The 14,579-nt window shown below is 42.2% G+C and overlaps 1 protein-coding gene across 17 annotated transcripts in view; it reads right to left on the bottom strand.

Annotated features, from left to right (window-relative positions):
* BIN1 (bridging integrator 1) overlaps positions 1-14,579 on the bottom strand; it is a 122,328-nt gene that overhangs the window by 24,091 nt on the left and 83,658 nt on the right. For 9 of the 17 annotated variants that reach the window (XM_053402703.1, XM_053402712.1, XM_053402742.1 and 6 more), the window contains 3 exons: positions 10,362-10,406; positions 8,176-8,326; positions 2,653-2,781 (listed from right to left, as the gene is read on the bottom strand). In XM_053402703.1, the coding sequence (XP_053258678.1) occupies positions 2,653-2,781; positions 8,176-8,326; positions 10,362-10,406 (325 nt within the window). Of the gene's footprint in view, positions 1-1,299; positions 1,381-2,652; positions 2,782-8,175; positions 8,327-10,361; positions 10,407-14,579 lie in introns of all 17 variants that reach the window. The other 8 variants (XM_053402732.1, XM_053402794.1, XM_053402830.1 and 5 more) reach the window with 4 other exon arrangements.

Genomic DNA, 14,579 nt, shown 5'->3' with positions numbered 1-14,579 from the left:
AGTGGCCCACGGCTTTCTCAGATAACAAAATGAACGGGGGATATACAGACAGAATTCCTACACTGAAGGCAGCCCCTTGGTTCCCTTGACCAAACGACTCTACAAAGTGCAACTCTTCTCACTTTTAGTCTCTGCTTTCCCATTAATGCAAAGCCTCTGCTCTCCTTCCTAGCTCCCCATGGTATCCACTGCTATCTCTGAGCTCTTGTCTTTAGGAAGAAAAATCAAAAAGAAAAGGCAATGCTTGTTGGTACGTTTCACTGAAGCTATAAATTCGGCCTATTGCATGTTACTAACGATTAACCTCTTTAAAACCACACCGCCTACATATCAGGATTTTGAGAAAGAAAGAAAAGTGCCACTAACAGGTGGTGAGATCCTTTTTGCATGGCTAGCAGTGCATTTAAGAATTTTCTGCTTCAAATTCCATTCTCCCACCTCATTAAAATTATACTAAATTAAGAACAATTTGGATAGCTTCTAATGCTGTTCAGAACCTGCCACATGAAACAATAATCTCGCAGTACCTCATGGTGAGACTAATTCTACCTTGTGCTCATCATTGATTTTGCATTTTCACATAACATTTTTCTACAGGTGTTTTTCCACAGGCATTCTTCCAAAAGTCCCTTAGTCTAAGATCTCCTAGACAGGCTCATTTATTTCTCTCTCTCAAATGTAAACAAATCACTACTCCCACACACTACTCCCAACAACCTCTTTTATTTTGTACTACAAGCCTTTTTCCCCCTACAGGGTCCTCTTTTTTCCCTTGTAGTTCCTTTACTTCTGAACCTTCCCTTTGGTCATCTCTCAAGAGGTTTCCACACATAAACATCCCCCTTACCTATTAAAATCAAGTCCTGATGGAGAGATATATTGTGATCTGTTGATTTTTGTTTCCACCCTTGCAGGGGTGAGGAACCAGAAGCCCTCCAGATGTTTTGGACTCCAACTCCCATCATTTCCAAAGAGCTCCACACCCTGTTCTACTAGAACTGGCCCATATATGTATGGTTGCTACTAAATGGCCAGACAGAAATCCACACTTGGTGTTCATTTCTGTGTTAATTTGTTTCAGAACATTCCAATAAATGTTTCTGGCAATGACAAAGACCTACTTTTTATTTTATTTTATTTTTTAAAAAATCAGGTTTAAAGCTAGCTAAGTGGCATCTTAATATCTTCCTTTGCTCCCCACCCTCAATAAGGAATCCTAATCTGTTGTAGAACTATGACCTGTATCCTCACAACTGTGAGGTAATCGCACAACCCTTGTAACTTGTGGCCTACACTTGCCTTTTCTCCCAACTCCAGGCCCCTCACGCAATGTTTCGGCCGTCGAACAGGAGGAAGAGGTAAAAGCCGCAGGCCACCGCGCTGAGGTAGGGAAGGAAGAGCGGAATCAGGAAACAGAACTGCTAGAGGTGTCATTTTTTTATGAATAATGGAAAAAAATTATACATCACAATGTTGTTGTTGATGATGATGATGCAAGTTGTGAGAATGTAGCCAGAAAACTGGTCAGGCTGTTGTTTCTTCCTTCTTCCATCACAAGGGCTAGAATTAAATCATCCCTGGGAAGGGACAATGTGGTGGATATCATCCATTTGCCTAGTCACTACCTCAGGCAATTAGCTACAGTAGAATACTTTGTTTTCAATCAGTTTCTCAAGCTTTACAATTGTAGCTTGAGAGGCCATGAGACTCTGAAGAGGTGGCAGATGCTAGTGACTTTAAAAAATATTAAGTGCAGGCCCAGGGCCAAGAATGACCTGTCTAGGGTTGATGCATGAAAGCATCCAAAGTCACTAACACAAAACCCATCTGTCTCTCAGACTCTTATCAATAAGAAAAGAAAGCACTTCTTTCTTGGAGGCAGCTAAAACCACACAGGTGTTTCAAGTTACCACTGTGAGGCATAGCCCACATTCATATATTTAAGAATCTCACAATTCTTAATCCCCCAACCATGTGAGGGGAAGTAAGGTACGAGCCAGGGTGACCATGCTAGCACCCAGTTATGAAGGGTGCCCCATCCAGACAATTCCTCCTCACTCTAAGAAAAATTATGTGGGCAGAGCTTCTAAACTTTACCCTAGATTCTGTGCTCCATCCACTTTTGCCCAGGCCCCCCAAAAAGCTCCCCAGAAAGGAATGTGGGCCTCAGGAGAAAAGCTTGTTCTAAAGGGTGGGGATGGATGCCCTTGATCCAAATCTCATTTCCTCCACTTGGCTGCAGAACTGGGACCACTTCACATGAGGGTGTGTGGGTGTGGGTGTGGGTGTATGGGTACACAATGTCCTGAAACAATAATGCCTTCCTGCCTCACTCTCCTATTTAGCTGGGGAGAAATAGGTTTGATCTCCATGGCCTTGATGAAAGACATTGGAAAATAATGGAACCTCTCCACGTATTCTGCCTCCATCTACCTCAGACACAGTTTCTGAGCCAATAATATGTAGTGGGAAAACTCACTGGCCCTTTTGCCCGGTTCAAATCACATTGGGCCCCCCGTACATTCACGCACTGAGCAGTTTTCATGGCCTGACACCTCTAATAAGGAAAGGACCAAAAAAAAAAAAAATTAGGTGAAGGTCAAGCGGATAGAGGAAGGGACAAGGGAGGGCAGGGAAGAAGGAGAAGCTAACCTGTGAGGGGGTTGTCACACTGATCTCTGGGACAAAATTGTCATCAAACAGGTTGATGATGTTCTCCTGCTTCATCTCCTTGGACGGAGTGAGTTTTGGAGGTGGCGGCACGGGAGGACCTTTCCGCAACTGCATGCAAGCGAACACATGGCGACGGCACAGACAGCAACACCCAAAAAACCAGAGACAGGAACCAGGTTAGCAAAAACTAAATACAAAACACACACACAACTAGAGGGGAAGGAGGTCTAGGGGGGTTGTCCACACATGGGAGGAAGGAGAAACAATCACACACTTCCAAAAGAAGGCTTCGCATCATTAGTTACACTTCAGTCGTGGGCAGGTCTCCCTTCTGCAGAGGAGAAGTGTAACACAATTAATATGCATAAGATAGGTCATGCATACCTAATTAGAGTCTGTGCAACCTTCTGGAGGACAAGGAGGGAGTTTACATACTACAAAAAAAAAAGTGCTGAGGAGCCAGGAGAGACAGCAGCATTACTCGTGGCAGCAGTACCTGTCTGCCTACAGAGAAAGAAGATACCCAAGCCAGCTTTACTGATTCCTAAAAACAGGCTTCCCAATATATTAAACCCATTCTTTATAAGTGACCTTGATTCAGCATCACAAAGGCATCCTAAATATGGCTGAGATACAAACCAAAATAAATCAGGGTCCAATTCTTTTTGGAGTCACAGCATTCCTGTGAAATAAATGTCACAAGAGTAAAAATTATGCTGGTCTGGGAATCCATATTCTCCTACGACAAGTTACATTGCGACTCTTATTTTTCTTTAACATCATAGGCCATACTTGGGGGCCGTACCATCTGGATTGGTTACGTCAAGATTTTCTTCTCTTCCATCTCCTTTCTCAGATGCTCACTTGGTGTCATGCTTTCAACCAAACATACTAAGAAACCTAAATTAGCTGGAATGCGTCTCATTTCTAGGTGCAATATCAGAGCAGTAGGTTGGTTTTCAATTGTGTTGTGCTACTTGACCATTCAAAAAATGCTTCCCAGTCAAAATATTGTGCAAAACACTTGTCATGCTGCCCCTGCCTGGCAGAAAAGATCTAGTTTTCCGAAGTGTTGAGGACAATTAAGCATGAGCAAGCTAAACTACATACTGGGGTCTTCAACAGCCAATCTGGCTAGTTTCACAGGTCACAAAAGTGGCAAAAATAACAGAGTCACGTGATTCACACACTTTGCTTTTTAGTGCTTCTTGTAACACAGTGGCTTATCTCTGGGTGTAACTCTTTTAACTGCAGACCTACATTTAATGCACAAGATGGTGCTGCCATTTCATACATATGTTTATCAGCTGGCTGATAATCAAAAGCTGCAGAAATTCCAGCACATGCAGAAGGTAATTTCAGATCAACTAGAAGATCTCCAAGCAAATGGCAGCAGAATGTCAAGACTAATGTAATGCTCCTAATTGCTTTAACAATAGCAACACACTAAATATAACTGGTGGAAGGGAATCTAAATTAGGCTTCTGAAATTGGGGGTTGGGGACATGGGAGAAAGTTTTTAGTGGGTTTTTAGAAATGGACACATCCATTATTAACAACAACAGACACAACCTACATTTTGGCTTTCAGTATAGAAAGAACTGGCATGCCCAGGGCTCAGCACTCTTGGGAAAGACCACTGCCTGATTTCATGAGGCAACATGGGTGTTTATCTGCACTGCAATCTTCCCTCTCACACACCCTACTCATGCTTTTTAAAACTCTGGAAAGTAGTGTTATGCCTTCCTCCGCACTACCTAACAAGCACTTTTTCAGCACCTACTGAGATCTAAAAATCAAATGGAAACCATGTCTTCTCAATAGGGCAGTCTTTTGGCTGCAGCTGAGGAATGTGTCTTCCACAGTTCTGGAGAAGGGGGCATATCATCTAGAAGAAGACCAATAGGCTTAAGTTTCCTCACATGCCCTCTTCAAATGCTGCTACATTCATTTGGAGAACTTAATAATAATAATGTGTCCAGTGAAGTCATTCTAGATTTCCAACAAGAACACACCTTCAGCATGCAAGTGATCAATTCTTATTCATACAATATTGCAGTGACAGGCAGATTATCTAACTTTGAGACAGTGCTGTCAACTCGTTCCTTTAGAGTTCAAGAAGTTTCCCTTTACGGAAGTGGATTTTCCACCTTCCCCTACATTCTGCCACACCATCTGGACATAGCTTATTTCTTTCCCCCTGAGGTCTGTACTTTGGCTTGCACTTTAACTTTTAAAATTTGATTTTGTTAGGCAATAGGTTGTATTTTTCATTTATTCACGTGCACCGTCTACTTTTATGTGCCTCTAAAAAAAAAATCTAATGTTGCTTTATGTTTTAATGGTGGATCCTTCCTATAACTTTCTATATAAACTTATTTCCACCTGCACAACTCAAGATTTCATGGGCAGGTGAGAGAGCTAGCAACAGACAAGAATGCTGATTTTAGGAGAAAAATATTGTATCTCTCATTACACAATAATGCACAAAAGAACTCTTAGGTATAGAGCAGGAAGCTGACTGCATTTTAAAAATATTTGGTGCTGTTTGCATGAGGAGGTGGGGTTAAGAGCAACTCATTGCTGAGCTGATTAGTGCTTAGCTAAACTCCAGTGTGTCAACATTGTCAAATCTTCTTTCAAAAACTCACATTAAAGTTCCAGATGTCACTTCTTCCTCAACACACCCAACTTAGTCATTTATCTGCAAGTATAAACCACTGAACTGTGGAAGAGGGTTTGTCAGGAATGCTTCTTAGTGAATTATAGATTTCCTGCTGAAATGCCTTTACTACTGCATGCTTATATTTCATTTTAAAAATATTCTGGGAAAATTAATGTGCCCATCTGCTGGTTTAAAAATACTGTTTTATGCCCATTAGGATCTGTCTCTGATGTATGAGCATAATAAATGAAACAACCAACCTGCAATGATTAGCTGAACTATGCACTGAAAAAGAACCACCAGCTGATGGCAGCATTCACCATGTGTATTTTCTGTTAATGCACTACCTTGGCAAGTTCCCTAGATCAGTCTTTCTCAACTTTGGCTCCCCAGGGACTACAACTCCCATCATCCCTAGCCAGCAAGGCCAGTGGTCAGAGATGATGCACACTGTAGTTCAAGAACATCTGGGGACGCAAGGCTGAGAAAGTCAGCTCTAGATACTATAGTAAACCATGTTTCTTTTGTATTTCTTTGGGGAGGGGTAGCGGGGATAGATAGAAGTGGAGTTTTTTTTCCCCAGAAACCTGAAGGCAATATTTTAATCCTTTGTGGGATGGAATGTTTTTAACCCTCCTTTTTAAAATATGAATGAGTTTTAAATTTTACTATGTCTTGGCTGGTTTTAATGCATGCTTTGTTTGTTGTTGTAAGTGGTTTTCAGCCACACAGGTGGCACTGAGAGGGTGAGGCTGTGGTTTGCTCCAAGGAAGAAACAACTAGCAGCAATGAGGAAGAAGGGCTGCCTTTCCTGAGAGTCCCAACCCCTCATCAGCTAGAGAAAGAGAGCAAGTAGCAGTGGTTGCCGGTGTGTCATAGTGAGTCAGGAGTTAGGACTGGGTTAGTGAAAAGCCCAGGAAGAGGTATCTGAAAGGAGAGGCACACCCTGTGAGGGGGCAGGGATGGGGGCTTAGAATTTCTTGTCTGAATTAGAAACAACTGGTATCCCAAACATATAGATTGTGGGTCAGCAGTGCTTAAATTCCTTGCCCCCAAAATGCCTGGGATCACATACATACACCAGCAGAGTGTATACCTAACTGGATATGGAAATCACTCCATATACCTAACTGGATATGGAAATCACTCACAGAAAGAAGGTGCTGCAAGTACAATTCATCTCCCTGATGTAAAAGTTGGGGCTTTACTTACTTAACCCTTTTTTAAAAAACCTAAAATCCCACCTATCAGCTGTTTGGAGCAGGATGTACATCAGGGAGCACTTCAAGAGGCCATCTGTAAATTCCTTTTCATAGCAGAACACCTATACTGAAACCTCAAGTTTCCATATGTCCAAGTTTTAACTGTTTTCCAAACCACCTCCTTCTTGGACCTAACATATCTGAGATGAGATAGAGGTTACTCTCAGAACCTACGATATTTCCAATCAGAATTTCCACCTCTTCTTTGGGGCGTATTGTTTAGGGCCCTATTCAAAATACAGGATGTGGGTATTTAAAAATACTGCTATATACAAAGAACACTTTCAATGGTTCTGCTAGGTTCTGTTAGGACACTAAGGCTACCATCCAAGACACACTTACCTGGGACCAAGCCCCACTGAATACAGTGAAAGTATGTAGAGGGTTATACTGTAATTCCTTCTCACAGGCAGCCCTTACATAAATCTACAGTTACAGTAAATATTATGAAACATGCCCTACATTTGATATACCACAGCCAGAATTCAGCACCCATGGGTTAACATTCTAACAAGCGCAATATTCTCAAAATAGTGTTTGGTGCTTTAACTGCTAGGACAAACCTACCGTTCTCTTGGGGATAAATAGGCACAGAAAAGGCCAAATAAAAGCCACTCACACTGTATATACATCTGATAAAAATCAAAATAACTCCAGCAATAGTAAAAAGTTAATGTTTGGAACGTAATATAAATATTTTGACATTTGACATTTTCCTGCTGTAACTTTTTTGCTAGGAGAGAACTGCCATCTTTGCTGTTCAGCAATTCGTATAATCCTCAGCAGTTGCGTGGGCAACCATGGGACATACCAAAGACTTTTCAGGTAGTCTGTTTCGCATAAAGCCTACAACTGTCTAACTGCCAATGTATAGGTTGTTCTCTTCGCATGATTGTTGTGGGTTTCAACTGGCCATTATGGCTGCAAAGCTGACAACCCAAAAATGCTCTCAGTACACTTTAAAAGTCCAGATCAGGTTTTGTGCAATAGTGCATCTCATGCTGAAGAAGAAGAAAAAAATATCCAAAATGTCATTCTTAGTATCATTATCTTATATCTGGTCCAATTCACTTACCTGTTTCTTGTCCATTGAGGATGGAAGAGTTCATAATGGACCTTTCTTAACTAGCAAAACCATTTGCCTTTCAAAAAACTTCTAATTAACTTCCATATTCTACTTCCTGATTCAACTGATATCCTGTGCCACCAGTTGATCCAGAAGTTGTCCATGCCAATACAGGTTTTCTTAGTTTATCTATAGCCTCTGCTTGTCCTTAAGAACAGTTATGTACCATACCTGTTACACAGCAAGACCAGCTTGGCCTACATAGAATCCCTACTGAAGAGGAAGTACTGTCGTTTGTAGATAAAGAAACTGGATTAGGCAAGAACAACATTAGAGAGAAATGGAGAGACTAGTTGATACACGCTGCCTAGAACTGTTGGTGAACATAAATGGAGAAAAGTCCATTACTCTCCATAGAGTAGCAGCCAAGGAAACCCAACCATGAATGACATTGTCATGTATGTCCTCAAGGAAAAAACAGCAGCAGCAGCAGCAGCAATCCTCACTACCTGAGATGGAGACTTAGGGATGCCTCCCCCAGGTGTTTCCAAAGTGGATGGCTCTGGCTCATGGTTGATAGCCTTGGTCTCAGGGCTGGTGATGGGAGTCCCATCAGGCGGAGATGAGGGGGTTTTGTTTGCTTTTGCTGGGGTACTATCACTGCAGAAAGAGAGAGAGAGAGAGAGAGAGAGAGAGAGAGAGAGAGAGAATATCAACATTTGAATGAGCTTTTTATTAGAGGTGGCTTAAGGGATGAGGGAAAGTACCCTTTTAAATTATTATTTTGCAACAGATGCCTGGCCCCATTACTGTAATAGCACAAACTTTTAATGCAAGAAAATGTGTGACAATAATCATGTAGTTTGGTGCAGAAGTTATCTTCAAAAACAAACAGCAGCTGCTTTTTTGGGTGGGCATAGTACACACGGGGTGTATTCATTTAACTTTTGCCTCCCACACCACAATTGTCAAGAAAAATTTACTCGCTCCATAAGCTGCTGCCTCTCACAGGAAGATGTCCATGGGAACTTTCTTCCTATGTCAAACAACAGCTGCATGGGGAATAGATTTCATCAGGTCTGTGATGTGGGAGGGGAAGAAGAGTTCATTCTCCTTGCATTCTGTGGTCTTGATCCTGATAATGTAATACCAAACTGTATGTATTAAACACGTGTAGTTTGGCCCTTGCATACAGTAAGCTGTTATCCCCTAAGAATTCAACAAGAATAATAGGGCCCCTAATAGATCAAGCATACAACCTTTAACCCCACCAATGTCTTTCACCCTCCCACACCATGCTCTATATTACGCAATAATTATTTCAATCACCAAAGCCACTGGTTAGCTGTGATAGCTACAGGCACATAACAAGATAGGGGGCAACAGACCATATTGAAACAACATATGAGTATAAAGCTCAAGTTTGGAGCAGACAAGCTGTTTTGAAATACATTGTTCTTGGAAAGCAATCACAAGAGCTGGATTTCCACACCACATTGTGTCATCTCAGTATTTAGAAATCGTTGAGAATGTTTGAAAACTGTCTCTAGCAACAGAACAGGAAACACATGCTCAGGCCCTGTCTATGGCTGAGCATTCATACTAGGAAGTAAATCCCACTGAATCCGGTAGGACTTACTTCTAGATAAACATATTTGAAACATGGTTTTAAGAGGGGACCCTAACCTGTTTGTTTATGGGAGTCTCATATGGGAATTGCAGAAAGCAATAATGAAAGGTGGGTCACCAACTCACACCTCAACCATTCTCCTGCCTTGCATGTATCCTCACAGGGACTCTTGTTTCAGCAAGGAGGTTGAAGGTCTTTTAGCTCTCAGATCTTATCCAAGGACATACACAGTGGGAAGGAAGCAATTGAGAGTTCTCTCTGTAAACTCAGAGTTACACAGTAATACCAGCCACCATGCAATTCAGCAAGCTAGTTAGTATATAAACACAATACAACCAAGCACCATGTCCCCTAAGCATCCACCCAACTTACGTTATCATCCAACATCTACACTATTTTTAGGAAGTATAAGGGAACAGGTTAAAAGACTGACTGGCTCCTGTCCTGAAAAGGACAAATTTCAGTTGAAAGAGGAATAAAAACACAATTCTAAGCTGCCACAGAATATAGAAGAAAAAAAGGATATGAGATTATTTTTCTTTAGACTTTCAAGAAGGAAGAACAGAAGACCTAAAAACTCATCTTCAACAAGATTTGAGGGAGAGAAGAAGACTGCTCCCATTTTTTCCATCTCTCCTCCCACCCAACCTATGTCTGTCCTGATTCACTACAAGTTTTCCTGAAGTTCCCTGCACTTAAAAGGAAATCTGGCCTTGGCACACAGCTGCAATTTTCTCTCTTAAGCAACTTCCAGTAGTTAGGTCTGCAGTACATGAGTAGACCACAAGATACTCATTTATTCTTTGGGAAATACAAAGGTCCATATATCTTCTGTTGCCAACTTTCAAAGGAGGGTGGAAGTGGTTATAAACATTTATAAAACGCTATTAGGATTATTCAGAAACACCAATGCAATCCGTAATTCCAAAACAAAGCAATTTGGATCATGCAGAAACTCCATTTCAGTCACCAAGCTAACAATGCACTAAATGCTGTTAGAATACAGCCTGGCTTTTGGCTTTTACATCCAAATCAGAGCGGGCAGGGAATGGAGCTTGCTGGTACCTGCTCATCTTTTTCCTCAGCCTGGAGAACAGTTTAGTTTTCTTTCTGTTGAGGACGGCACACGAAAGTGATGTCCATTACAACACGGCTCAACCAATGTGAAAGAAAGGTGAAGATTCCGTGCATGAGCTAATGTACATAGTTACCATGAAGAGACTTATTCAAAGAGGACCTATGGGGCCATCCCTCAGTGTGCATCTGATTAGCTTGGCAGAGAGGGAGTCCGCCGGACATTTTCAGTAGAAAAATATCCTTTTAAGTGCTGTGTGAATGTTCAGGAGATAGGAAGAGGAGAGATCAATGGCTCATTGCTTTCCATTTGGAAGCTACTTGCCACCATTGATCTACCAAGTTACTTCAAAGTTATATGGAGGGCAAAGGTAGAGGTTGAAAACTAGAAAGCTAAGCAATCCAGCAGGTGGCTGAGTGAGCCAAGGACCACTGGCTTTCAATCAACATATCAATAGTGTGAGCCTACAAAAGATAAGCTTGTGTCTTCTTTAAACCTTGCTCTAACTTCATGGGAGTTACCCCCTGAGGGTATCACCCTATGGCATATTGATCCTACCATGTGCACCCACCCACCATCCTGCCAAATGTGCAAGTCCTTTCCAAAGTATCTTCACCCATGGCCTTAACAATGCAGCAATATTTTCTTAAGGTCCGAAGTGATCATTCCACCAGTGATGTTGTACCGTAAGATGGTGGAGAACTTACCCCCACAAACCAATAGGGGGCTGAACAACCACTGGGGGGGGAGTTTTTGGGTGAAATCAGAAGCTCCTGAGAAGTATTTACTTTCATGTCCTTCATATCCCATCACAAGTTTCTTAGGGTGGACTTTCCTGCCTTTTGCACAGTCTACTGCAGGGATGGCTGACCTTCTTCAGGCTGAGGGCCCCATTGGCCCATGGCCAACGTTCCAAGGGCCACATGTCAAAGTGTATAAGTGAATGTGGCATTTTAAAATTAAATAAAAAGGATATTTGAGTGGAACAGAAAGCATTACAAAAACCTTTTGATGTCATAAAATCACAGCCAGGAACCCTCAGGAGTGGGGTTTTTTTCAAAAAAAATAAAAAATAAAGTAAAGTAAAATGTATGGGTGGAATTCAGAGGAATGCTAAGAAGGATATATGTGCACAAAATGACTCATGCATGTGCCCGCTAAACCTGTTCTGGGGGTTCCCCAACCCCTAAGGCAGATTTAGGGGACAAAGGGGAGCCACAGAAGCAGTAAAAGAAAACTTCTATCATTATTGAAAAAATAAATTTTAGAGGCACAAAAAACAAACCTCTTGCAGTGTGGGGTGTGCATATACGCCCCATAGGCTAGCTGCCCCTAGTCTACTGGCTGCTCTGAGAATTTTTTCATCTCCTGTTATCTGCATATCTGGGGGGGGGGGGTTACACTATATATCAGGGTGTTTTAACTTTAAAAATAAATTCTTGCGCATATCGTTGTGCATAGTGTTGGTACAATATTGTATAGGGACCGCCTGCTCTTTTTACCATCTCGCCATTTTCTCCCAAGCTTCAAACTTATTATCAAGTATAAACTGGTGTCATTCTGGCAGACCTCATGCAAAGAGCAACAGGACAAAATAAAAAGATTGTTTCAATTATGAGAGCACTCCTTCCAAAGTGTCCCCAGAGAGAAAACTGTAGTGTTGAAATGACATCTGAGTTGAAGTCACTATGAACCTAAGGATGAGGAAGAAATGAACCTTAAAATGGAAGGCGTCCATCTAAATTGCTCTCTCCAGGGTTCCTATACATTTAAATCAGGGCTGGCTAACCTGTGTCCCTCCAGATTTTAAAGGACTCCAACCAGAGGCAGATTTAGGGCAGCAGGACCAGTTTGACTGCACTGGACGCTGAGCCTTGGGGGTGCCACTGTGGATGCTGCAGCTATGATTTAGAATGGAACAAGGGGAGGCACCAAATTTTGGCATTGCACAGGGTGCCACTGAAATTTGAAACCCTGAGGTCCACCACTACTCCAACCTCCATCAGCCTCACCCAGCATGGCCAGCAGTCAGGCATGATGGGAGATGGAGTTCAACAACACCTGGAGACCAAAAGCTAGCCCTAGCATCTTCTCTCTTTTTCCTCATGGCACGATACATCTAGAGTGGTACTTGTTTGCATAAACAAAGCATACTGATAAAACTGTATCCGTGTTCAGCCTCTCCCTCTCATTTGTCTTATGCATTGCTCTTACTTAGCATTGTACAGAGTTGTGTTCATGCATGGTCGATACGAAAGCACTCTACATCTTGGGGGTTACACAAAGTGCTCAGCTCATTGCTGAGAGTATGAGAGCCGCGAGCTCCCTAGTGTCTGCTAAAAAAATTTCCTTAGCTTCTACATTTAATTTAATTCAATGCACCTACAAAAGAGTGAGCGTAAAGCAGTTGGGTTTAAAATATCATACTGACCTCCATTTGATTTTGCCAAAGCAGGGTGGAGTCAAGCCACAGTTCTCCTTCTGCCTAATGCAGTCTTGGCACATTCAACTCATTACTGCTAACACAGCATGTGGGACTGAAAGCAGCTGGGAGTCCAAGTTCCCAAATTGCTTCATCACTCATGCATTTGGGTGAGAGCCAGAGGCCATCTCATCCAAGGAGTGAGGCCTACCTTCTCCTTAAGAGCAGAGGGTGAGGAAAGAGAAGTGTGTGTATTTACACAACCCTAGCCAGTTCCTCCTTATTCCTATTTGTGCCCATAAGCTGTGCTGGGTTTATTCAAAACAAAACTCTAAGATACAATGGATTTCTTTTACAAATGAAAAGGGGAAGTGAGTCATTGAACGAGTCCTTAAAGTGTTAGGGCAAAAACAGAAACTGCTAGGTGGCCTTGATTGTTTTTCCTCCAGGAACCCAAAGGTTTTCCTACTTCTACAGCAATCCAGTCATGAGTTTATCAGTTCCTGGACCGCAGTGGATAAGCTATCTCAGTCCATGAGCAGCCTCTGCTGTCACATCAGTCAAAGTTGATAAAAGACTCTGCAAGTCACTGAGGCCATCTGAGCCTCAAGCAACAAAGATGGACCAAAGAGCATCCCTAGACTGCAACCTGATCCTTCAAAGAGAGCGCAACCCCATCCAGAACAGGCAACTGACCTATCTCTTGGAGCTGGGAGGCCACTCAGCCACAGAGTCTCCATCTTGCTAGGATTCAAGCTCAGTTTGCTGACCTACATACAGCCTACTGCTGCATCCAGACACTACCCCAGGGCTCGCACAGTCACACCTGATACAGATGTTATGGAGAAATGAGGACACCATGCTCAAAATCTCCGTTTCCACTGGCTTTATATAGATGTTGAACAGACAAAATTGTGCCCTGCAGCACTCCAAATGATGGTAAGTATAGTTTCTGCCCACCCCAAATGCTACTCCCTCTGAATGTGCACATAGGATTGGAACCACTGCAAAACAATGCCACTGATACCCAACATTCTGGGCTGAGTCAACAAGATACCATGTCAATGAGAGCAGCGACAAGATTGAGAAGAAGGGGCAAAGCTGAAAGTTGGTTTAATATCCTGCCTTGTTCCAAAGCTGGTAATCACAGTTTCCCATTTCAGACAACTTGCTGAAAATTGACTTCAAAGGGAGGTGTGAAGGGGATGGATGTGCAAAAAGGCTCATAAATATTGTGGGCTTATTAAGATGAGATAGTGATTGTCTAAATGCAATCACTGTGTGGTTAGATGCCACAGCTGCATGCAGAATGGAAAAAGAGCAAAAAAACCTGTGATTTGTATGTTTAGCTACGCAGCTCTCATCTTAATGACTGACAATTAGTTTAACTATATTAATCCCTCAAGGCTGTAGAACTCAATTTTTTTTCCTGAACCCCATCCATTTTTACTGAACATACAAATGTGTTAACATGTGTTTCACAGGGACCCTCAGCTTTTAATAATATGGACTGCAAGGAACAGAGTCAAGGAGCCCAAAGGGCCAGCCTTTAGCCCCAGAGCTGAGAATAAGGTTTATTATTATTATTTTTATTATTATTATTATTATTTATATAGCACCATCAATGTGCAAGGCATTTTACAGAGTACAAGAGAACAAGTGTCTGCCCCCAAGGAGCTTACAATCTAAAATTTGACACAGGGAGGAAAAACATAGGAAGGGGAGGAAAGGGGGGGAAGGCAGGGGTGAAACAGGGAAAGAATATGTGATTAGTTCAGGTACACAT

This window comes from Podarcis raffonei, chromosome 1 (assembly GCF_027172205.1).
Source record: "Podarcis raffonei isolate rPodRaf1 chromosome 1, rPodRaf1.pri, whole genome shotgun sequence".
NCBI classification, from domain to species: Eukaryota; Metazoa; Chordata; class Lepidosauria; order Squamata; family Lacertidae; genus Podarcis; species Podarcis raffonei.
Note: the sequence above shows the minus strand (reverse complement) of the source record. Positions and strands in the feature narration are given on the sequence as shown.